Raw genomic sequence first — 23960 nt, 5'->3', positions numbered from 1 at the left:
TGATATTAGCAACCAGTGATTTGACGGTTTTTAAGGGGGGAGAGAGGCTGTGTTGGGAGTGCTCAAATAAAGATACAGTCAACTTTTCCTCCCTTTCACATCCCAAAACAGAAGGAGAGACCTGTACGGCATTAAGTCCACAGGCTGTGATGTGCTCAGCATGTCTTTCACCATTTTTTAATCACCACTTTCTTTGGACAAAACGAAAAAAAACAATCAACAACAAAAGCAGCCAACACAGGAAACAGCATTCAATATGCATTATCCAAGAAACACAGTGGAGAAAAGAATTAGAAAAAACAAGAAAAAGCAAATATATAGAATTCTAACATGCCACATTGTTCCTTGGGCAAGTTTTCTTTCACAGAAAGCCACCTATTTACTAGTTTTTGTAGTAATAAAAATAATAGACATCTCAAATGGTTGCCAGCAGGTTGACCAAGCAGAGAAAAGGGAGCATAGAAAAACAAGGAAGCCACATGACATCATCACATCACCGGACCATGCACATGACCCTGCATCCCGCCAAGACAGTACACGCACACACTGCAAGTCATGCCACACACACACACACACACACACACACACACACACACACACACACACACACACACACACACACACACACACACACACACACACACACACACACACACACACACACACACACACACACACACACACACACACACACACACACACACACACACACACACACACACACACACACACACACACACACGATTGACATTAACCAAGACATCAGCATTTGACATTTCCCAGAATCCACATATTCTGGCTGTACCAAAGCCAAAGAGGCATTTATGGCAGAAATGTTTAATATTCATGTTAACAATACTCTTTCAAAAACATTTAACAGCAGTTTGACAGTAACGTGGTTTTGTGCTGTCTGCAACAAAACAGGCAGACAGACAGGCGTGCAGCAAGCCAACCAACAACCAATCACAGCAATGATGAGGAGAAAACTTTCATTGTCACAATTGAAAACATGGCTGAGTCGACTCTGTGGACACACACAGACACACAGGCACACACGCACACACAGGCACGCACACACACACACACACAATACATCTGCCAGAAACCTGCAGACATTTTTTTTTGCCCTCATCACTCCCATCTATCTTCACGATCTTTTGCTAGTCCAAGGAGACTGGCAAACAGCAGCTGACAAGCCCGTACAAGGAGGATGATAGCAAGAGCAGGACAACTGACCACAGTCAGTGTTCCTTGGCTGGTAGAGGCGGGTGGACACTTGAGTCCCGGTGCTAACTGGGTGGTTGGAGTCAGGAGGTGCAGTTTTGGTCAGTCTCCAGTGAGCCGATTGGTGGATTTGAGTCTCTACAGGGAGGTGGAGGGAAGCTTTTTAACGCGCCTCTGAGCTAGGAAGGAACTCTCAATGGGCTTGAGCTCTGGAGTTGGTTGGGAGTTCTTCAGGGCAGAGTAGGTGGCTGCCATCGCACCCTGTATATAAACAGCAGCATGGTGATTGCAACTCATTTAGCAAACTATCAAAAATGTGGGTATAAAAAATGAAAGCCATTTAGTGATTTTTAGATCCGTTACCTTGACCAGTTTGGGATCCTGGTGTGGGAGCTGGCTGTTGGGTAGTTTGTCTCGTTGAACAATCCAGGTATGTTTGAGGACCTGCTTAGCAGTCAGTCTCTGATGGGGGTCCACATGAAGCATCTTGGACACAAGGTCCTAGAAGGAGCACACATTTAATATGAAATTGTGACAGAAGGAGGCTGGAGTTATCTCTGAGGAACATGAGCAAAGGAGCTGTCAGTCAGATTTGTAGCTCTACCTTGGCCGCCTCGGACACAGTGTCCCAGTTGCCTCCAGTCAGACTGAAGTGACCGTTGCCTATCCTGTTCAGGATCTCATTTGGGGTGTCCTCAGGTCCGTTGGCAAATGGAGTAAAACTGGTGGAAGAAAAGGAGAAAGATGACAGAGTGAGTATGATGAGCAGTGAGAAAGACAAATCTGTTCAAGAAAAAGTGTTGGTATTTACCCGGCCATCATGGTGTACAGCAGGACTCCCAGACTCCAGATGTCACATCCTTCATCATAGCCCTGACGCTTCAACACCTATAATGACACACATTTAATTTCCAACACTGTAAAGTTTCAATTCAACATCATTCAAGGTAGGAGAGTGGAAAGTGACTCTGCTCACCTCAGGAGCTACAAAGTTAGCAGTGTAGCACGGAGTCATCAGCAGGCCGTTGTTGGCACGCAATTGCTTAGCAAAGCCAAAGTCACAGATCCTGATTGACTCTGGATTCCCCGACTCGTCAACATAGAGGATGTTGCTGGGCTTCAGGTCTCTGTGCACCACCTGGAGGATAACAGAAAATAGAAGGGAGTAAATGGACAGTACAGAGGATTAATTCAGGTAGCACGACAAAGTAAAGCAACAGAAAACAGAATACGGTATGATAAGATAATAAGGCTCATCAGGTTGTGTTTTTACTGATTTTAACAGTTAGATTTTTTTTTTTTTTTTTTTTTTTTTTTTTTTTAAAAAAGGGAAGATTGGTTTCAGCGGATTTTCATTCAATTTTTATTTGTCCCCAGAAGACACTGGCACTATTAATACTTTTTAGTCTGCCTCACCCCCTGTGAGTGTAGGTACTCTACAGTCTTGGTGATGGTGTGAAGCACAGCGCTGGCCTCTCTCTCCGAAAAAAACTTCTGTTTGAGGATCCGATCCAGCAGCTCTCCTCCACGCATCAGCTCCGTCACCATGAACACCTGCTTACCGTTGTCGTACACCTGAGACAGAAACGCACACATTATCATATCCCCAACGGTGACGTTTCGGCACACTTAACGCCCAAGGAAATGAATAGTGTGTTTTTATACTCACATCCTTCAGTGTGATGATGTTGGGGTGCTGTCCATATCTAAGTAGAATCTCAATCTCCTCAGAGGGGTCTGTACTGGTCTTATCAATCATCTGTCAATCACAATATATTGATAACATTGTAGTTATATATGTTAATAAGATACAGCCGTGACCGTTTTTTCGATGTTTCATTGTGGCTGCAGCTTCTGGTGTGTGACTTTTTCTTAATATACTGTATGTGTGTGTGTGTGCTCATACCTTGACAGCGTATTCTGTGTTGGTGGCTTTGTGGATACATCGTTTACAGACAGAGAAGGAGCCCATGCCAATGTCTTCCTTCAATATGTAGCCATCGCTGAACAGCAGGTTCTTCCCGTGTAATTGCTGCAGAGGAAGAAGAGCTAGGGTAAGCAGCGGTGTGGCGGACTGAGAGAGCTTATGAGGTAGAGATATCGGTCGGTGGTTTTTGTTGTAAAACTGTCTCTCCCAATCTAGCACACCGTTAATTATTGCTCCTGTCAGGCATGAAACAGGATCTGAAGCCATGTTCCTCTGTTAAGCCACTTCATTCCCTTCTTCTCTCTGTCTGCCTTACACACACCTTGCACATATGTCTTTTCCCCCCTTCTTTATTTAAATAGCTGCTTTGTTTGATGAATCCAACACAGTAAAAGTAAAGAAATCAGAAGATTTAAGGCTGTGTTGTATAAATGAAGAAAAACACGGTGAAGCAACTACTTATTCTGACCTGGACTACTGGGTGCGGAGGGGCCTTGGCTGGCTCCACTGAACCTTCCTTCTCCAACAGAGTCGACGCAATAAAGCTGAAGCCTCGGAAGAGCTGGTGAGCTCCGGCACTGGGGGGCACGCCGGGGGAGTCTGGAAGATAATGAGGAAAGTCAAGTATTGAATAAAGGGAGATGTATGCTTTGAAAGTAATGTTTGAGATGTCCATGTTCAAATATGCCATTGAAATAAACCATGCTTTCAAGCTTATGTATTTTTTTATGAGCACTGCTATAATAAAATGTTATTGCATCTTAACAGTGTTGAAATCACAATTGGGTCTCCTTTAAACAAAAAAAACATCCTGTGTTGATTTAGTTTTTTAAGCTGAAAAGGAAAACCTATAACCATAATGCTTCCACTAAACTGCTTTCAGGGAGGGAAAAGACATGGAGTCAAATAATAGGCAACATGCTGCTTTGATCTCTGACCTTTAGGGGTGCGGGAGGTGAACTCAGAGTCAAAGTAGAAGGTGTCGTCTGGACGCGCCACCGCCGGTCTGAACGGAGGTTTTAATTCTCTTCTGAAGAGTTTCTGAAAAGGAATAAAGGACTTCTAATCACACCATATAGTTGAAGGTTATCCTCCCACAAAGATGTATGGTTATTCTAAATTAAAAATCCTCTCAAGTGTGTTTTATTCTGTGCACATCTCAAATTATCCTTGACCGTCAGACACTCACATTCCAGTCTATGGTGGAGAAGAAACCATGCCGTTTGAGCTCTTCTGCACCATCAGCACCAGATCCTGTAAAGAAACATCTCAACCAATGACACATGTATGAAGAAACAGAGCTAGAGTGCATAGGTTGCCACTAAGAAAGTAACACTCATGAGTTGCTACTAACCCAGTCTGTTGGCAGGGTTCCTCTTGAACAAAGCCCTGAGCATAGACTGGGCCTCCGCACTCAGGAACTGAGGCATTCCCAGACGCGCCCTGCGGGGAGAAACAGACGGCATGCAGCTCAAATTATTTCACCAGATATGAAAAGAGGCATTTCAAATAGCATCACTATGTGTGACAACTGGCTTCTGTGTTGGGTTGCTCTTCAACCTTAAAAATACTCACTTCAGAATCAGGTTCATAGTTTCTTTGCGGTCCTTCCCTTGGAATGGCAGCGCTCCGGTCAACATCTCAAACTGGGAGTCAGAACATACAAATGTAATCTACATGTATATGTGCATACATAAACGCAGTAGAATATTTATGTTAAATGGCTCTGTATAATATAGAAACAAAATGATTTACATTATGGCTTGAAATTATTAGAAATGCACCTGCTTACCATTAGTACTCCAAATGACCACCAGTCGGCACTGTGGTCGTGTCCCTGCCTGTTCACAACCTCCGGTGCCATGTACTCCACAGTACCGCAGAAGGAATATGCTTTCTTCTCATGATCAATGGCTTCTTTACACAAACCAAAATCTGGAAAACACATCACAAGACACATTCAGCACATTACTACACAGCATCAGAGTGTATCACCCTACTGTAGTGTGCAGGTTGTTATTCTGAATGATTTACATATAATCTAATATGACTGACAGCACTTTAAAAAAATGTTTAACTGTCAATATGCTGAAGTTAATGAAATATAATGAACACTTTTTCACAGCATTTGTCTCTTAGTGTGACTTGTTATATTGCCTCTTTATAATCTCCTATGGTCACCTTTGGTTCAATGGTGGCAGGACCCAGGGTAAATAAATGGCGGTGATAATGGATAACGATAGAGAAAGATAAAGTGTAATAGTTAACTAAGGGAACATGTACAGGCCCATATGCAGATATCTGGAGTCAGCTAGATAAGGCTGTCACCGCACTGTGAGTAATGAAGGTCAAGGTAGAGGAGAGGAAAGTGTGTGTGTTTGTGTGTGTGTGTGTGTCCGACAGAAAGATGACAGAGCAGGAGAGGGCTGAGCAGGAGACTCACCTGTAAGTTTGATATGTCCCTCCTCATCCAGGAGAATGCTACAAAGAAAACATTGTCAAATGTTAGAATATGCATTTTGGTGAGGAATGATAATTATAAATGTTTAAAGAGCAAATTAAAAACTCCACTGGGTACCTTTACAGTGCAATGCAGTAAAATGACTCCTCATACGATAGAAAGGTTTTGTTTTAATTCCAAACACTGAATAAAAACTGCATCGCTGTTTGTCCAGGTTCTTGGCTATTGTATGATTTATTAGATCACCCCAAATAAAAGCCTCGTCCATGAGCACTGCAGCAGGTATAACAGCTTTTTCATTAAGACTACAAGAATGTATGCATGTTTTTGTGTAGTATTGCCAGACCGATTTCCAGAGCGCTGTGTCAACACCGGCACACGGTCTGGCTACACTAATTATCTATTCTGGGATAGGGGGGAAAAAACACTCTGGCTTGTTTCAATTGTCTTTAAACCAATCAAAACTGTCTTGGGTGGTGCTAAGCCCTGGACTGGGTAAACCCAGCCCGATCTGCCGGCGATTTGATTTCACCCTGCAGCTCCAGCTGGAAATCTGTACGTTTATCTATCCTGCTTCCGTTACAATTTTGTGGGGACCAATCACAAACTGGCTTATCCACCTGGCGCGCTATTGGTGGGTTTTACACGATGACGATAGAGAAGCGACCAAGTAGCTTCTTGTTTACATTCAACATACCGGCCACCGAAGCGCAGCAACCCGTTGATGCCGCTGTCGCTGCTACGTCACTTGGATCGTTGGTCCGATTGGTTGAAGGACTATCCAATAGCGTACAGAGTCATTTGAACTATGCCCGTTGAACATGCCTCTTGTGCAGTACAAAATACAGAGCAGACTCCCCAGACTAACGTTCGATCATAAAAGATTGAGCTTGTTCTGGTGATAGCCAGACTAGCTAAGCCCCGGATGCAGCAGCAGTGCACTTGAAAAATAGATAGCTGAGATAGCAGAAAGGGAGGGAGGCTTTATCCCAGCAATGTACATCCATCTTTGTGTTGTTTCACAGTTGAGGATTTATAAAATGAGATTTGGCTTTACAAATGTAAAACTGAGCCAAGTTTGAGGAATTTTCTTACTTACGGCCAGCGCAGTCTCAAAATAATTAAGTGAAAGGTCATTAATGCGTTTGTCCAACACAGGACTCTAGCTTGTATCCAGGTGCTTTTAGATCCAAGAAGCATGGTTCATCAAATATGCATTTGTCCATTTATGTTTTGTGCTCTTACTTTTCAGGTTTGAGGTCCCTGTAAATGATGCCCAGGCCATGGAGGTGGTCCAGTCCTAATGCCAGCTCTGCTAGATAAAACTTCACATCCTCCTCTGTGAACATAACCTGGGAGGCATGAGACACAGAAACAGAAGGAATGTAACAATGAGACAGAATAACATCACAAGAGCGAGACAATGGAGAAAAAGACACATATTTGTCATCAGGTGAGATAAATGACTTGACTTTTTGGCCAGCAAAGCAATAAATCCAACGAATCACTCCCACCTCTTTGGAGAGTCGAGTGAAGAGATCACCTCCTCTGAGAAAGTCCAGGATCAAGTACAACTTCCCTTCAGTCTGGAATGCTACACACACACACACACACACACACACACACACACACACACACACACACACACACACACACACACACACACACACACACACACACACACACACACACACACACACACACACACACACACACACACACACACACACACACACACACACACACACACACACACCAGGAAACATGATGTGAAAAGTTTCTGGAATTCAATGCAATAATATACATGAATGATATCAGTAGATCCAATAAAACTTGTTTCTAAGTTTGGGAAGTAAAGGTTAATAAATAAATCTTCAGGCTGACTCACCATAGTGCAGTTTGACAACAAATGGGTGGTTGACATCTGCCAGGATGTCTCTCTCCATCTTGGTTCTCACACGGTCTCTCACTGAAGGACAAAGTATAGCCCAGAGTTTAGTGTGCATGTATAAAACTTCAATATTGAAAAGTACGCTGACAAAGCCCAGTCAGCCTAAAAAGATGGAGTTTCCAGTTGGCTGCACAATAAAGGATCATTATTTTGCGGATTTATAAATCGTAGAAGCTGTCGGGCCATGCAGAGCTTCAGTGTGCTCTGACTGAATAGTGAGTAAAGTGAAACCAGTAGTATATTATTATACTAAAACATGCTTAATACTCATGTCAACACAAACAGAATTTGAAGATGAAAATTAAATGTGTATATCTGCACACTTAGAAGTAACCACATCATTTTGGGGGACTGTGTGAACAAATCGGAAGCCCTGATTTTCTCAAGAGAACAAGACCACCCATTTGCAAAAGTTAGAAAAAAACCCTGCAAGCTGTGGTCGTCTAACTATTGTTTCCTTACATACTTCGACTGTATGTATGAGTTACAGGAAAAGTTACACCCTTTTATATGAAACTGAGGGTACTGCCACTTCAAAACATAGAATGAAATCACCACAAAAACCAAAGAGAAAGCTTTTTGAAACAACCCTTCATGAACTTGGAACTAAGAAAGGTGCAACTCTAAAGAAGCAATGAATACAGGGTTGCAACAAATTACTTTTTTCATCATCAATGTCAGAAAATAGTTAAACTTACTCATCATAATTTCCTGGAGCCTAAGGTAAAACTGAAAAATAACAAAAATTGATTGACTGCTCAAAAGTATTTCATTTACACAGAACAGTGAATGGTAGCAAGTCCTCACATTTGAGAAGCTGGTACAAGCGACTGATTATCAAACTTGTAGATTAATTTCCTGACTATAGACTTTCAGCACAACAGTAAATAATAACATGAGGGAGCATCCCCTTTACAAGAGGATGTGTCAGATCATGGTGGTGTGCTCTACAAGAGCTTTACAAAGTTAACAGCTGGGGTGAGGAAATTCAAACTTTTCTGGCCAGCCTTTAAAAATGTCCTACTATGATGACACCATTCAAGCACATCACAGTACTATACCTTTGAGTGTGGCCTTTTTGAGGACCTTCATGGCATAGAGCTGGTTGGCATCGGGATTGGTCACCTTTCGCACCAGGAACACCTGAAATGAGCCCAACAAAAAAACACCACAAACCCGGTTATATTAGATCAGGGATTGAGAGTCTGAGAGAGCAAAGAGCAATGTCAGACAAAGGAAGCAACAGAGATAGTGGTTACCTTGCCAAAGGATCCCTGTCCCAACACTTTGAGCAGTTCAAACTGAGAGGCATCAGCCTTCTCTGAGCCCTCCTTGACCACATGGGTAATGTTGATCTCCTTGATATCTCCATCTTCCTGAACAGTGCAAAGCAGAGGGCAAAGACATTAATACACCAGTCAGTAAACAATGAGCACAGTGTGTTTGTAAGGATTGTGTGAAGGGCAGAAAATGTCACTTTGTCTTGTTTGCTATGCAAAAAGTAAAATTTATTGTTTCACAGGAGTGTCATCTGTCATTAAATGACACTATATCAAAATACAACGCTTCAAAAAGAGGAAGTGCAGTCAAAAGTTAGATGTGTGCGTAAGAATGAGTGATAAGACCCAGTGGTTCTTGCCAATGAATGTGTTTTTGAAGTAGTTTCTAGAAATGATGGTGACTGCAAAACCTCAAGCAAGTTGACAGTAAACCATCAGTGCACATTTCAACCAATGCAATGTAAAATGCCTCCAGTGGTTCGTTTTTGTCATGTTAAGTCGTACAACCACAAAAGACTTTTAAGACAACTTCTCAGGTTCTTTACAGGGTGGAGAGCTGGCAATGCTGACAACTCCACCACATGAACAAACTGCTGACCTGGTGTCAACCTCACCCACAACTCATCAACACCCTTCAGAAAAGCATCAACACATCAACAACAAGTCCCTGTGACTACGACTAGGCACAGTGCTAGTTACCTGCAGGGAGCAGTTTAAATTCTGTATTTTTTTTTTCTAAACTGGAGGTTCACAGCTTCTTGCATTTTAAAATGTGGGACTAGAAAGTAGGACATCCTGCCTGTTCCACACACTTTATCCCTTGAAATTGTCCTCTGCAGACACCACCAGATACAATGCACACCTTCATTATGCATTATATGCAATGTTTTGCAAATAATAGACAAAACATTGTAGTCAGTAGTCGTGTACAGCATTTATCAAGTAAAAATACCACATATTTGCTATGCTCCTGCTTGTTGTCCAAGTGAAACTTGTTATGGCCATTTGTCATTGGGTTTGATATTTTATTGAATTACTGCGAAACGATTACAGCTACTCAATTAGTTGACAGTAACTCAACTGACAACAACTTTTGATTTAACAAGCAATACATGGCAAACATTCTCTGGGTCCAGCTTCTCTGTGAACATTTGCTGCTTTTTCATATGATTGTTAATAGAATATATTTTTGTTTTTGACTGTTTATTGGACAAAATGAGCAATGTGAAACATCATTTTGGGTTCTGGGAACTTGTGATAGGCATAGGCCCTGTTTTCTGACATTTCAAAGATCGAATTCATTAATTCACTGAAAAAAAAATACACATTGGATTATTCAATACTGAAAATAATTATTAGTTCCCACCCTAAACTAAATAATGAATCTATAATGCACAAAAAACAAACAAAAGAAGAAGTAGTAACGAAGTTTCAACTATAAACAGCCAACACCACATGCCACTAGCCTGGGACTTTATTTGACAACAGGAAACCAGAGTTGGTTGAACATGCAGGCTCTCAGCTGCACCTGGTTTCTAAACAACCACAGATAACAGCGAGCCTCTTTGCAATTTGCAGCGTTTATAAATCCCACTTCTCTCTTCTTGTTCATTCAAAAACGACTGTGCTTAACAACAACATAGCGCCACTAACCGCTCTCTGGAGACTATTCAGAGTTAATCAAAATGCCAACATAAAGAGGTATCACGTTACCGTCCAGTGGTTCCTCGGCGCAGGTAAAGTGTCAGTGCTGTTGCCAGTTGCAGCGGTTGATCTGCAGTTGTTAGCCTGCGCAGGGCTGCCAGCCAAGGCTTTGTTTTTTTTGGACAGGTAGAGGGTCAGCAAGCGGCTCAGGGTGAACTTTCTCTTGTCCTTTTCCATCTCAGCATTGCATAAACTTCTGCTTCATCATCCTACCCATGTCCATGTCCAAAAACACTGTACTACCACACATAAATCATCTTAAACTTCACCTCATCTCACCACAAGACTCATTTGAGCACTCATATCAGAATTAGTTCTGTGGACATCAAGTAAATATGGAAAGAAAATCTCTCAGCCTCGTCCCTTTATCTATTCTCTCTGCAGGGGACTTCTGCTAGAAATTTTTATTAACTCTTCATCTTCTCTTCCATTATCTCCGCTGCTCTCTGTGTTGTTGTGATTAGCCCTGTGTGTCCTCAGTGACTGACTGCAGCTGAAGTGAACTGGAACCAAAGCGGGCAGGAAGGAAGAGCCTGCTCCTATTCTCACAGTCCTGCACCCAACAAGACACACACACACACACACACACACACACACACACACACACACACACACACACACACACACACACACACACACACACACACACACACACACACACACACACACACACACACACACACACACACACACACACACACACACACACACACACACACACACACACACACACACAGCTAAGAGAGAGACGCTGTGTTCAACTCAGAGTGATCTCAAGTTAGACTAGTTAAACTATTTCCATTTATATAATTTGATTACAACACAGCTCTGTTTACACTTCATTCTAGTTCATCTTTACTTACTGTATTATTTGTTTTTATTTTACACTTTGACCGACAATGTAAATGTCTGTTTCCGATGCCAATAAAGCCCTTTTGAATTGAAACTGAATCGAGAGAGAGAGAGAGAGAGAGAGAGAAAGAGAGAGAGAGAGAAAGAACGAAAGAAAGAAAGAAAGAGAGAAGGAGAGAGAGAAACAGAGATAAAGAGAGAGAGATGGATTGAAATTGGGGGAAAAAAAAGGAAAAAGAGAGGTGGAAATAGTGACAAAAAATTTTTTTTCTGCTGCCCCAATTGAACATGTCAATACATGCGTTTCTATGTTAACACTGTTTTGAGGGAGAGGACGGGCAGAGGAGGGCAGAGAGAGGATGAGGTGTGCCCTCTCAGTGCTAAGGCCTGCAGATGACAGAGATTTTCCTGTCTGTGGAAAGGCATGTTCCTCTCTTTCCTCTCATAATAGTCTATTCCTGCTTATCCTGTCTCTTAGAACAGCGCTCTCCGGTCCTTAAGTGCCCTCTCACTCTTTTTTTTTCCTCCATCCCTCACTTTATTGCTCATTGTGCAGTAAATACCTCTTCAACAAGAGAGAATAGGCTGTAACACACCCATGTTAATACAGCGCATGAGTCAACTTCTCTCTTGACCAAACAGTAGCGAGCTGTCAGCTGACCTACGTTTCACAAACGTCTCATTACACAGCATTGTAGTCAATACTCGGAAATTTGAACAATCTTGCAATTGGTGAATTGAAGGTCCAGAGGGCAGAGAGACAAAAGTGCAAAAGTGTGTGATCCTGAAGTGGATAAAATGCAGAGATGTTACTGTAAGCAACAGCCTGAGTGGGTTTGCAAAGGGGGAGCTGCAGATTGCTCGGATATAAAGCAGCTGTACAGTAGAAGTGGTCAGAGCTTACCTGGACTTTAATATTGGCAAAGTCCCTCTCTATCCAGGTGATATGAGACTCGTTCTGGGAGGGGAGGATGGTTGTGTTGGAAGTTAACATCGGTTACAGAGAACATACTGTACTTGCATTAAGTCAATTGTAATACAAAGGAAATACAGATAATACAGATGTACTGGACATGAATGGATAAGTATCCTTGCAGGTGCAACAAAACACACTCGCACATAAAAAGGGTAAGAAAAGGACAGGTTGGTTGCCACACTATTGAAAGGAAACTTCTCTTCCCTCCTAGTTCTCACTTCCTCTTTTCGTGAACTGATCTGGCGTCCTTCCTGCTCAAAGATTTAAACATGTTTCTGCTAACAGCGGGGACCTCGGTTTCCCAGTATAACTGCTGCTCAGAGACATTTTGATCATCTTATCTGACTGATCACGCATGAAGGTGCTGGCAATATCTAAAATGTAAAGTATTCAGAAATGAGCGTGTGCAGACACTCATTTGGGTGTCTTCTGTTTCAGCCTTTCACCAAGGCAAATTCCATGTAGTTCCACTACTGTGGCAATAAACTGCTTTCTGATTCTGATTTAATGGGGTCATTTGAACATAGTGCACATGGTCTCTAGACCACGTAAAACTAAAATAGTGCACTTATTGGTGAATTTAATGGCCTTGGCACATCAAGATGCTGAACTGTTTCAATTTAATTGTGTTGTTGACTATTTAGTGCAACAATGCACAGGCTGAACACATGCTGTAGCATGCTGAAACCGAAAGCATGATCCTGCATTAGCACTGCGCTGAAAATCGATTGCACTCGAAGTTACAGTTTCAACGAACCAGCAAAATTAACCATTTACGAGGTGCTTAAGGGTGAGAGGAGGTGGAAGATAAACACGTCTTCCTGCGTTTCCTTGCACTTCAAGCTGAGAAGAGGGCAGCTCATCATCACATCCACCCTCAACAAAGGAAACCCCTACCTCTCCTCCTAAAATACCACACAGCTGCCTGAGGCTTCAGGCAAGTCCCCAGCCCCAACACAACCATCACCCTGGCGCCACCTACACTCACAGAAACGCTCACTTCACATCGACTGGAGGTTAATTACAGACAAACATGTATAAAACGGCCACTTGCCTCTTGTGTGCGAGTTTTGGTGCGGAATAGGAGCCTCCACATGTCCAGATATTTCCATGTCACTATAGTGTCAGTGAATCTCTGTGACACTCATGGTCTTACAAATACACAGCCTCTGTGTCAGAGTTAGCCAACACTTTCTGTATGCAATACCACAATGACGCAATGACTGAGACACACACACACACACACACACACACACACACACACACACACACACACACACACACACACACACACACACACACACACACACACACACACACACACACACACACACACACACACACACACACACACACACACACACACACACACACACACACACACACACACACACACACACACACACACACACACACACACACACACACACACACACACACACACACACACACACACACACAAGTGAAGTTATAAAAATGGATATGAGCAGCAGACTTGCTGAGGATAGAGTGGGAGAAAATAGTCCCAGAGCTGCAGGAAGTGGCTCCTAGGAAGCATTTTCTGATTGGGAGAAAAAAAGAGCAGACGCAGGGAGTGGTAGGGTGACAAAGGAAGAGACAAGAGAGAAAAGACACTGTCGAAGGAGTACAGAGCAAGTCTACTCAACTGCTTTGAACACTTTTAAGCGAGGTTGAACACAACAGAGAATCACTTTGCATAATTAAGCACTCAGTATGATTACAAAAGCCTCTGTTGGCAACCACAGGGTTCTCAGAGATGGGAGAAAATTGATAGCATGTTAATGCATGCTTGTCAAGAATCAGAGAGATTTTGAAGGAAATTACAATACTCGTTGAACTTTGTATTTTCTTTTGGAGTCTCACCTGGCTAAACTAAAGGCATCGGATGTAATTAGAGTCAGCACTTGCACGTTCAGTAACTTGTTTCTTTCTGACAGCTAGAAAGCAAATGTACCTTGTGTCAGAGACAGAAGTGGTGTAATGGTCTTTGATAAACACAAGGGGCCAGTGCAAGTCTACAGCCAGGCCAGCACTCCAAAGAGAGTGCCATGAGAGAGGAGCTTTAGCCAAGTAAGGGCATGTTCACATTGTTAGCTTATGTCTCCTCCAGATCTTAATGCTGGATCTGACAATAATTACAGCAAGGGAAGCAAAAAGTGGGGTCGAGGGGGAGCTATGGGAGGTGACAGAGGCTTGCCTGCTGCTTAGAAACTGTCCAATCACAGCAGCAAAGGGCACACATGTTTAAGCCCTGCAACAGCCATGCCTTATCAAAAAGTACAGAAGAAGCGCATACAGGCAGTGAGCGAGTTGAAAAACACAAGACACTTGGAGTATTTGTCTCACTGTAGCCTCTCCTCTTTCCTGGAAAATGGAGCAGCACCTGCACGTTTTCAAATGGATGACAGGTCTGACTGTTGGAACGGAGAAAATGAAGGAGAAAAAGTGAGCAAGTCTAGAGTGGGAGTAGTCTAAACATCCAACCAACCAACCAACCAACCAAGGTTCAGTCTCATTGCTATGAAAACAAATATCCTGCACGAGACCTTGTCTGCCTAAGCACACAGACACACACAGACACACACAGACACACACACACACACACACACACACACACACACACACACACACACACACACACACACACACACACACACACACACACACACACACACACACACACACACACACACACACACACACACACACGGGTACTCCGCAGTACTACCTTGACTAGGACTAAAATATTGTAGGCTGCATGTCAAAAATATTTTAGGTATCACTTTCTAATAAAAACACCCCTTATAAAACATTTATAAGTTTTAACTATTAGCTTAATTTAATGATGAAAAATCTATGTATCATCATCACACTAATCCTTTAGGGCTACAACTAATGATTTTTCTTCATTAATCAATTAATCTGCCAAATATATTGATTAATCGATTAGTCTTTTGATGTATATGTAAAATGTCAAAAATGCCCATCACAATTTCTCAAAACCCAAAATGATGTTTTCATATTGCTTCTTTTGTCTACCACATGATAGAGAATAACAGTTGGCCAATAATCTTTGTCAGTTAGGTAAAGGCAGAAACAGCTAGCTTTATGAACAAAAGTAGGAATATCTAGTTTGGTGTTAGCGTGATTCTTACAGTTGTGTCTTTGTGTTTTGATCAGTCTGACTCATCAAATCATCAACTCAGAAGGATGGCACCAGAGAGGGGCTGCTATATTTTGGAGGGCAGGGCTGACTCATTTATTCAGCTAGTTTCTTTCCTATTCGTTATCTTTTTTTTGTTCCTCTTATGAACATGCCGTTCCTACGACACACCTTCTTTCCACTTCACCCAACAGCCTTTCCATTTGCTCACCTTCATTCTGTCTTTTCCCCTGTCCCATTCATTCTCTCACTTACTCGGTTTGAACTCTAGCAACACCTGCTGTCACAGCCAAGACTGACAGGCTGGTACAAAAAAGGGGAGAGGTGGATGGAGGGAAGGAAGCAGTGGGAAGAAGCGGATGGACATTCACCCAGTCCCAGTGCAATCCTCAAACATTCAATCACGGTGCTTAAATATTAGCTTAGCTTAGGCAGGCAGGATGAGAACAGATTTAAAGAACATCATAAAAAAGAGATACATGGAAACAAAATATAAAGTTCAGGTTCAGGCTGGCTAAGAAAAAAGAACTAGCAGCCCAGCAAAGACTTAGAGTCGTAATCCTTCCCTACTTACAACGTAAGTATCTCTGTCTTTGCCAGTGCTGTTATCCTGCAGAAAGATGAGAGACGATCTTCATCTAGAGTACATTATTTTTAAATAGTAGACTAAGAAACAGATTGTGTGTGTCATAAGTATGAGCAATACTTGACATTCATGACATGAGATGATGACAGTTTTTGTGGAATCAGTTCTCCCTTTAGCACATTACATCATAACAGAAAAACAGAGATATGTACTGTAGATATAGAAGAAAATAATGAAAGGGTCATCTGGTTTGGTGAGTGGTTTATGACTAGTCACAGGATGTCTGTCACTGTTAACGGTTATATGTTTTGATCCTTGACTACTTGGTGGAGGGTAACACTGGGGTCAATTCCCATCCTTACATACATACAACATAAAGTTGTACAAACAACAAGAATCATCAAAATCCACTTGATCACAAAACAAAACACAGAAACTACTATAAACACTGACCCAGCCTCGCAATACACTGCACCAAATGGCATCATTGAATGACACCGGCAAATGTTTAGTGAGCAAGAAGTCTCAACTGGCACAGATGCTCGTTTTATATCAAAGGCCATAGACAAGTTAAAAGGTGGATGTTACAGGATTAGCACAAATGCTACAGGAAATCCTGTGTTGGCATCTGTACTATTAATATCCCCAGCAAGGATAGCAGTAAGATGATAGGCAGTTCAGCGCTGGGCCAGATGACATGAGGCCGTAATGGCCTTGTGGAATATCCACAGATGGTCAATAAATAAAATAAAGAGGGACAGAAATGGCAGGAGGGAGTATGAGAGAACAAAAGAGAGGGATAGAGAGAGATAAGTGGGAGCGATAGATGAGACAGAGGAAGAGAAGAAAGAGTGGGTGCTAGTAATATAAACAATGAGGTCATCGGATTTAAAGCTAAACTGGCTGACTGCAGTGAAAATGTGTTCACCATGCATAGAATACAGAACAACACCTGTATATACACATACACACAGAGTACAACCCATAACCACACAAACAATGACATTGCATGAGCATTTCACTTACAGCATGTTACTGTTCCCACTCTATATAGTTCAAACTCTTCACACCAGCCAGAGCAGCCTAAAATAGCAGCTTCATATCCCAGTCAATACTTCCTGCTTCCTCGCTCTAGTGGTTCTTATCTTTCCTTAAATACCAACCTAACATCTTGCCAAAAGACATACACTCAAAACACACACAGGCATAAATCAAAACACTGGCGTAGGCATCCTTCCTGAACCGGTCTTAAACACTATTCATAACCTTGGGCCTTGATTGACAAGATGACAACACACCCAACTCTTTTTAATATATGAACTACTCCACTGCCTGCAACTCTGGAGATGAAAACTTTTGTGGGAAATATTTAACTAGCCGGGCAGTGCCACCCAGGCAGCCACACCTTCATTCTTCTCCATTGAGGCCAGATAAGTGGCAACTAACCCTTCCTGTTTGTAACACTTCACAATAATGTACGCCATGTCAGGCCAGAATGTCGCAGTATATTCAGTGCTGTAAAAGTTGTTTTTGTGACAGACGGATGGATTTTAGGGTGTAGGATGGATTTTAATAGAGAAAATGATGTAACCTGTGGATGGCCCTCCTCTTAATTTATTAAAAAAAAGCACATTGTGTTAGTTTTTGCTCAGAGTAACATTCATTTGGAGTCGGGTTTATGGCCACCTGATGAATCTAAGTCCAATATCCAAGCTCTTGCTGGCTCGGTTATTGGTCTCCACTGACTCCAGAGGGAAATATCTGGCTCTTTAGCTGCTAAATGCTCCACTATGTTCACCAGCTAGTAGTTAACTTTGTCTGTCTGATGTCTGGTGCTAGGCATGTAATTTAAACAGGATTAATCAAAGCTTTTTATTTGAAAATAAAATTCGCGGCTGGACAATGTGCGGCTTCAACTAATAAAAACAAAATGCAATGCAATGCAGAAAGACAAAAGAAGCTTGAGGTTGGGGCTTAATTGAGTTTAGAATTAAAAGAGTGAACGAAGACGACTTGTCTACTTGCCAAAGCTGCTGGAAATATGACAGCTGGGGCCAGCACAGATGGAATTTAATTTAAGCATTTGGGTGGTGAAAACATGGAACCCTGCCCTTAGCAATGTCAGACTATGCTAAATCAGTGTAAATAAAAGTCAAATTGAACACTTAAAACTGCTGAGAAAGAGAAACAGATGAGAGAGAGAGGAAACAAAGGGGAAAAAACAAAAGCAGACAGAAAACACAAATGCAATAACCTGGAAAGATAAAACCATCCAATGGAAATATAAAAACAAATGCAGCAGAGGTTTAATTAAATCAAGAAGGGCAGAGCAGAGATAATAAACACCATCCACATTAATGAGAACTATAAAGGATGATAGGAACTGGTTGGAACATTTTGCCTAAATCGACCCTGAGAGGGAGAAGCGTGAAACTATGGCAACTGTGTCTGTCTCCATATCCCAGCATCCTCTTTGTAAAACGAGAGTTGTATTTGAAGCAAGGCCATAAACAGGAAACATTTTGGATGATGATTCCAGGTAACATTTGCCAGCCTCCATTTTCACAAAAAGAGCACTTTTGCGCCTTTATACTCTACTTCAACATGCAATCTGATGCCAGATTCCTCTCCAAAGCATCCATGCTGCATGAGAATACATTTGTCTACAGTCACTTTATATTGTGATGGCCTTTAAAAGGTTGGCAATGTAGCTTGTGACTCTAATATCAGAGACCTTTCAGAATACACAGACTTATCTATAACACACACACACACACACACACACACACACACACACACACACACACACACACACACACACACACACACACACACACACACACACACACACACACACACACACACACACACACACACACACACACACACACACACGACTCTCTGAAAGAGTAGCCCTGTGTAATCACTACTGTACTAGAGAGTGTGTGTGTGTGTGTGTGTGTGTGTGTGTGTGTGTGTGTGTGTGTGTGTGTGTTTTAAGCCAAACTGATGTATGAATGAAAATCCCTCATGATTGTGTTTTGTGTGTATATGCGTTATCATAAACCTTTTTCCTCCTGGCGGCACAAGTCACAATGAGGACTTAGCGACGGCAAGGACACAGTAACCATGACAACTAGGCCCATAGCAGCCATGAATGGATGGAGGAGGGGATGAAGTGAATAAATTGATGTATCAAAAGTCTGAGGGGCAGCTGGTTCAAGTGTAGTAGGTTTTGGGGATGGGATGATCAAACACACCGATTTGTGGACTGACATGCTTAATGGCGCACACAGTCCAGCGGCATCCATTCACAAAAACCTTCTTTGGTTGTGTCCTAGGTGTTTTTCATTCATATATTTTCATGAGTCTGGCCTAACACACGTTAGAATATGGCACTGTGAAACATTCTAAAATAAATATATAAATACTGGTTTCATACAAGATAGGTCTTATTTTTTTTTTATTTGATCCATCAATCCAACTGGTACAAGGATATTGTACTCACCGAGTTAAGTGTGGAGATCTGGGTAAACAGATACGTAAACATTTTTAATAAGGATCCTCTAAATTTGTTTTTAGACACTTGTGTGACCCAGATACATATTGACTGGAGCAATGAAAAATAAAGTTGTCAGTGCTCTCTGGTAGACACTATGTAATGCCGTCCTCGTTTCTAAACTTGCTTATATCAGGTCGGGCTCTACAGGGAATATGTCGTTCCAACAGAAAAAGAATCATGATCGGACAATCACGCAGGTTTTTAACAAATCCTCAGGTTAGCCAAACTTCTAGTGAAAAAATCTGAATAATGTATAATTGTATGAACTATTTGTGCTGCATCTTCCCTCATCACTCCCCATCATGCCGAAAAACAACAATATGCTGATTTTGAAATCAAGTAGTTCATCAGTAGATGAGGTAATCATCATCATCATCATCCCCCAATTAGTTACTCAATCTGCATTTTGGGAGAGTAAGATTTTCTTTGGAGGAGATAGAGGATATTCAAAATCACATTGGTCTTTACTTGTTATATACAAATAAAATCCAAACATCAGTATTGAAGCCACAAGAACAGTGTGGATATAAAACCAGCCTGGTCTCACAGAATTCCGTGAAATGAGCACAAACTGTTAACAGCGCATTACGTGGTGGTGACACGGAATGTGTGAAAATTCTGTGTGGCCACCAAGGAAAACAATGCCCAAGTAAAGTCAATGAGAATATGATGTAGCATTAAGAGAGACTATGGTAGTGAGTAGTATGAAAGGCCGAAAATCCGCGCAGGGAGGTTGGTTGGGTCAAACACAGACTTTCACCCAGGAGCCCGGGGATCGTGTCCCGCGTGTTACATTTCCTTAACCGAACTGTCGCTTTGTTGTTTTACTAAATGCAACCGTCCCGTTCTTCTTTTACTAAACTCAAGCATCCCGTTGTTGTCCAGTGTCCCGTTATTGTTTATCTAAACTCAACCATCCGTTGTTGTTTTCCTAAACCCAACCGTCCCATCCCGTTGTTGTCCCGTTATTGTTTCCCGTTATTGTTTTCCTAAAGTCAACTGTTCGTTGTTGTTTTCCTTAACCCAACCGTCCCGTTGTCCCCCTCTTTTCCTTAAGTTAAGGGGCCGTGTTCATTTCACGGAATTCTGTGAGATCAGGTTGCAGCTGCATAAAACTGTGGAACAATGGTTGGGATTAATAAATTAAACTGTTGGCTTGTTTAAGACAGTGGGATTGTCTCACTGCTCGTGTTCCTAGCCAATGTTATCATAACTTATAGGAATTATGACCAAAACTATAAAAAAGATGACTTGAATAAACGAAAATCTTCCTTTAATGATCACTTGTAGCAGAATTAATCTTTTGAAATGTTCTGAAAAACTCTTGATGGAGAGATAAGATAGTTTAACAGCATCCCATGAGAACAGAGAGCAGTTAGGTGAACTATATAGCTGATGGGCAAGAGGAGGGAGGAACAGAGGTTATATTGTGTACAATAGAATCCAAAGATTTAGAGCCCACTTCTAGCACAGAGGCAGGCTTGGTAATTGGGCTGTAAACCATCCCCCAGTGTGTGTGTGTGTGTGTGTGTGTGTGTGTGTGTGTGTGTGTGTGTGTGTGTGTGTGTGTGTCAGACAGCACACCAAGCCACCTAAAATGCTGCTGCCATTTACATCAGTTTCTGTTGATGATAAACTCAGACAACAGGATACCCACTTGACAGGTGCTTTCATCAATCGCTACCAACCCCACAAACACACTACAAACTGCACTGAAACATCACTGATTTACTTCCTCCAAGCACAACTGCGCGCGCACACACACACACGCACAATCACAACAAGGTCTATTAGCTACTGCAAAGAATAAAGAGCCAATTTAATTTGCGTTAAAACTGCACTAGAGAGGCTCAAATAACTTGCCGCATAAACACATCTCTATGACTCACACTCACACACTTGATAAGACGTGAATGATGGTGGGTGTGTGTGTGTGTGTGTGTGTGTGTGTGTGTGTGTGTGTGTGTGTGTGCACCTTTTGCTTGCGTGTGCAAAATGTGGATAAGCATAGGTAATATTGTTTTTTATTGTAACCAGAAGATTGTGTGTCAGAGCAAAGTCTGTCCGTGTTGCGTAACGAAGCAGATTTTCCATTCCACACTCTTGTTATTTGACTAACTTGCCATGTAGGAGTAGGAACATCAAGAGTTGTTTATGCATAACTGATGAATCAAACGCATATCAGACTATTCACTGAAAGCTATTGATTCGCTGAACGCCATTCAATCAGGAATCACTGTGTCAAACATCTTTTTTGCTTAACGTTTGACCTTGCTGAAAAAAATAACATTCAGGATGCAACAAAAGGCTGAGTTGATTTAAGGCTGTCCTCGCCTTTGAGTGACTACACTTCACAGACAGGCAGAAAAGTTTGGCTGAAAAACTTTGCAAGAACAAAAACCAACAGGATGGAACAGGGCAGGACAGCCAAGGACACCTGCTCAACAAATCAATAACCAGGCTTTATCTGGACTATAAGACATGATGATGTATTAGACTATAAGGAGCAGTGCTGAGCAGTATGATGGAAGATAAGAGGGGAGAGGAAGAGAAGAAGAGGATGCTGTACTGGAATGTACAGAGTAAAATTATTAAGTGGCAGTGAGAAGGAGACCATGTAAGAGGGCATCTTCAAGCCTCAGTGCCTTTTCTCATTTAGGAGGTGTGTGTGCGTGTGTGTGTGTGCGTGTGTGTTATCAGGGTTCCCTCCCTGTCCTGATCTACAGTGCTGCTGGAACACCAGACAAAATCCAGAGGCTGTTTCCACTTGTTTTATTGTCTGATCAAAACACAAATTATAGGCAATAACTGGCAGGTCTGGTTGTTCCTCGTGAGCCTGCTCACAAAATAATCAAATGAGCCAGGCATCGCTACCTTAAAAACTGACAAAAACAATCCCATTATCATGTGTGATGTAAGTAGATGAGAGACATAGACGGGGAAAATAATGCCAAAACCGATTGAGAGTATGGAAAAGAAAAGAGACACTAACGGTGGACATATTTAGGGCAAGTGTCGACACCCACGTCGGTAGCCTCATAACGTCAAGTCTCCATCATCAGATCGTAGACATGATGTAATTGAAATGACAAGGGGCTGCTATTGCCATATAAAAAAGCAAGCAGTTATGTTACAGTAATTTCATAATCTACAAAGCTATATATTTATAGAGATAAATATATGGCTGCAACTAAGTTTAAGATTATTCTGTTGATTATTTTCTTGATTAATAATTTTGTTTATGTCAAATAGTGAAAAATGCCAATCGCAACTTCCAAGACCCCAAAGTGAAGTCTTCAAATTTCCTGTTTTATTCCACCAACAGTCCAAAACCCAAATAAATTCACTTTACTTCTATCATTAAGGCAAAGAAAAGCAGCAAATATTTGGCATTTTTACTCAAGCTATTTATCCATTATGAAAATAGGTGCAGATTAATTTGATGTCAAACGACTAATCCTTTCATGTCTTGTTAATACACATAAACACCAATATTACCGAAAGGAGTGCAATTGTTTTGTTTAAGGACAGATACAAAAATTATTTAAAAAAAACAAAAAAAATCATACAGAGTAGAAGATGAAATCTACAAAACATTTATAAAATATTAAAGCAACCAAATATTTATCAACAAAGGAACAAGAACATGTATACACGATATACAGGAACAAAACATGTATTTTCTACTATGGACTATAGAATACAGTTCAAATGTTATAAACGACGCAAAGTAACCTTAACCCTTACCCTAACCATAACCTAATTCTAACCCTAAAACCAAGTCTTAACCCTCAAACAGCCCTTTAAAAACTTGTGGGGTCCAGCATTTTGGCCCCACAAGTATAGTTAAACACACACACACACACTTTGAGGATGTGGCTCTCTTGTGCAGCACAGACATTTGCAAAAAATCGCTGACAAGTATTAACGCTCGTCGATACACAGAGACAGCACTCATATCAGCTGATCTTTGAACATTCATGAGCTGAACTTGGCTGTTTTGTGGTATCACTATCAGCTTAAATAACTAACATTCTTATCCTACCAAGATTATCATCACAGCTTTTCACTCCAAATCACTATTAGAGTGTGTTCTAGTGCTCATGTTTCTAACTAAATGTATATAATTAATATGCCAACAGATGCAGTTTATTTGCTCTCCTCTCAAGCAGAAAGTGTGACACACAAGTGTGATTATGACTTGCTATCACAGTAATTTCCCTCTTTGTTAGTGCCTCTTTCTTGTATCTATC

At 41.6% G+C, this 23960-nt stretch overlaps 1 protein-coding gene across 4 annotated transcripts in view; it reads right to left on the bottom strand.

The window, feature by feature from the left end:
- Positions 1-1125: 1125 nt before the first annotated feature.
- Positions 1126-23960, bottom strand: part of rps6ka1 (ribosomal protein S6 kinase a, polypeptide 1) — a 46575-nt gene continuing 23740 nt past the window's right edge. The window contains exons 1-22 of one of the 4 annotated variants that reach the window (XM_028565920.1): positions 13430-13573; positions 12304-12357; positions 8823-8939; positions 8625-8706; positions 7501-7581; positions 7127-7206; positions 6858-6964; positions 5595-5632; positions 4944-5086; positions 4727-4797; positions 4506-4594; positions 4341-4405; positions 4090-4192; positions 3621-3751; positions 3131-3256; positions 2894-2983; positions 2641-2799; positions 2201-2362; positions 2036-2112; positions 1829-1946; positions 1588-1725; positions 1126-1485 (exon numbers count right to left, since the gene is read on the bottom strand). In XM_028565920.1, coding sequence (XP_028421721.1) covers positions 1363-1485; positions 1588-1725; positions 1829-1946; positions 2036-2112; positions 2201-2362; positions 2641-2799; positions 2894-2983; positions 3131-3256; positions 3621-3751; positions 4090-4192; positions 4341-4405; positions 4506-4594; positions 4727-4797; positions 4944-5086; positions 5595-5632; positions 6858-6964; positions 7127-7206; positions 7501-7581; positions 8625-8706; positions 8823-8939; positions 12304-12357; positions 13430-13471 — 2196 coding nt within the window. In that variant the 5' untranslated portion in view covers positions 13472-13573 and the 3' untranslated portion in view covers positions 1126-1362. Of the gene's footprint in view, positions 1486-1587; positions 1726-1828; positions 1947-2035; positions 2113-2200; positions 2363-2640; positions 2800-2893; positions 2984-3130; positions 3257-3620; positions 3752-4089; positions 4193-4340; positions 4406-4505; positions 4595-4726; positions 4798-4943; positions 5087-5594; positions 5633-6857; positions 6965-7126; positions 7207-7500; positions 7582-8624; positions 8707-8822; positions 8940-10556; positions 11067-12303; positions 12358-13429; positions 13574-23960 lie in introns of those variants that run through there. The other 3 variants (XM_028565921.1, XM_028565918.1, XM_028565919.1) reach the window with 3 other exon arrangements.

This window comes from Perca flavescens, chromosome 20 (genome assembly GCF_004354835.1).
Source record: "Perca flavescens isolate YP-PL-M2 chromosome 20, PFLA_1.0, whole genome shotgun sequence".
Classification (NCBI taxonomy): domain Eukaryota; kingdom Metazoa; phylum Chordata; class Actinopteri; order Perciformes; family Percidae; genus Perca; species Perca flavescens.
This window is presented reverse-complemented; position numbering and strand designations above follow the sequence as displayed.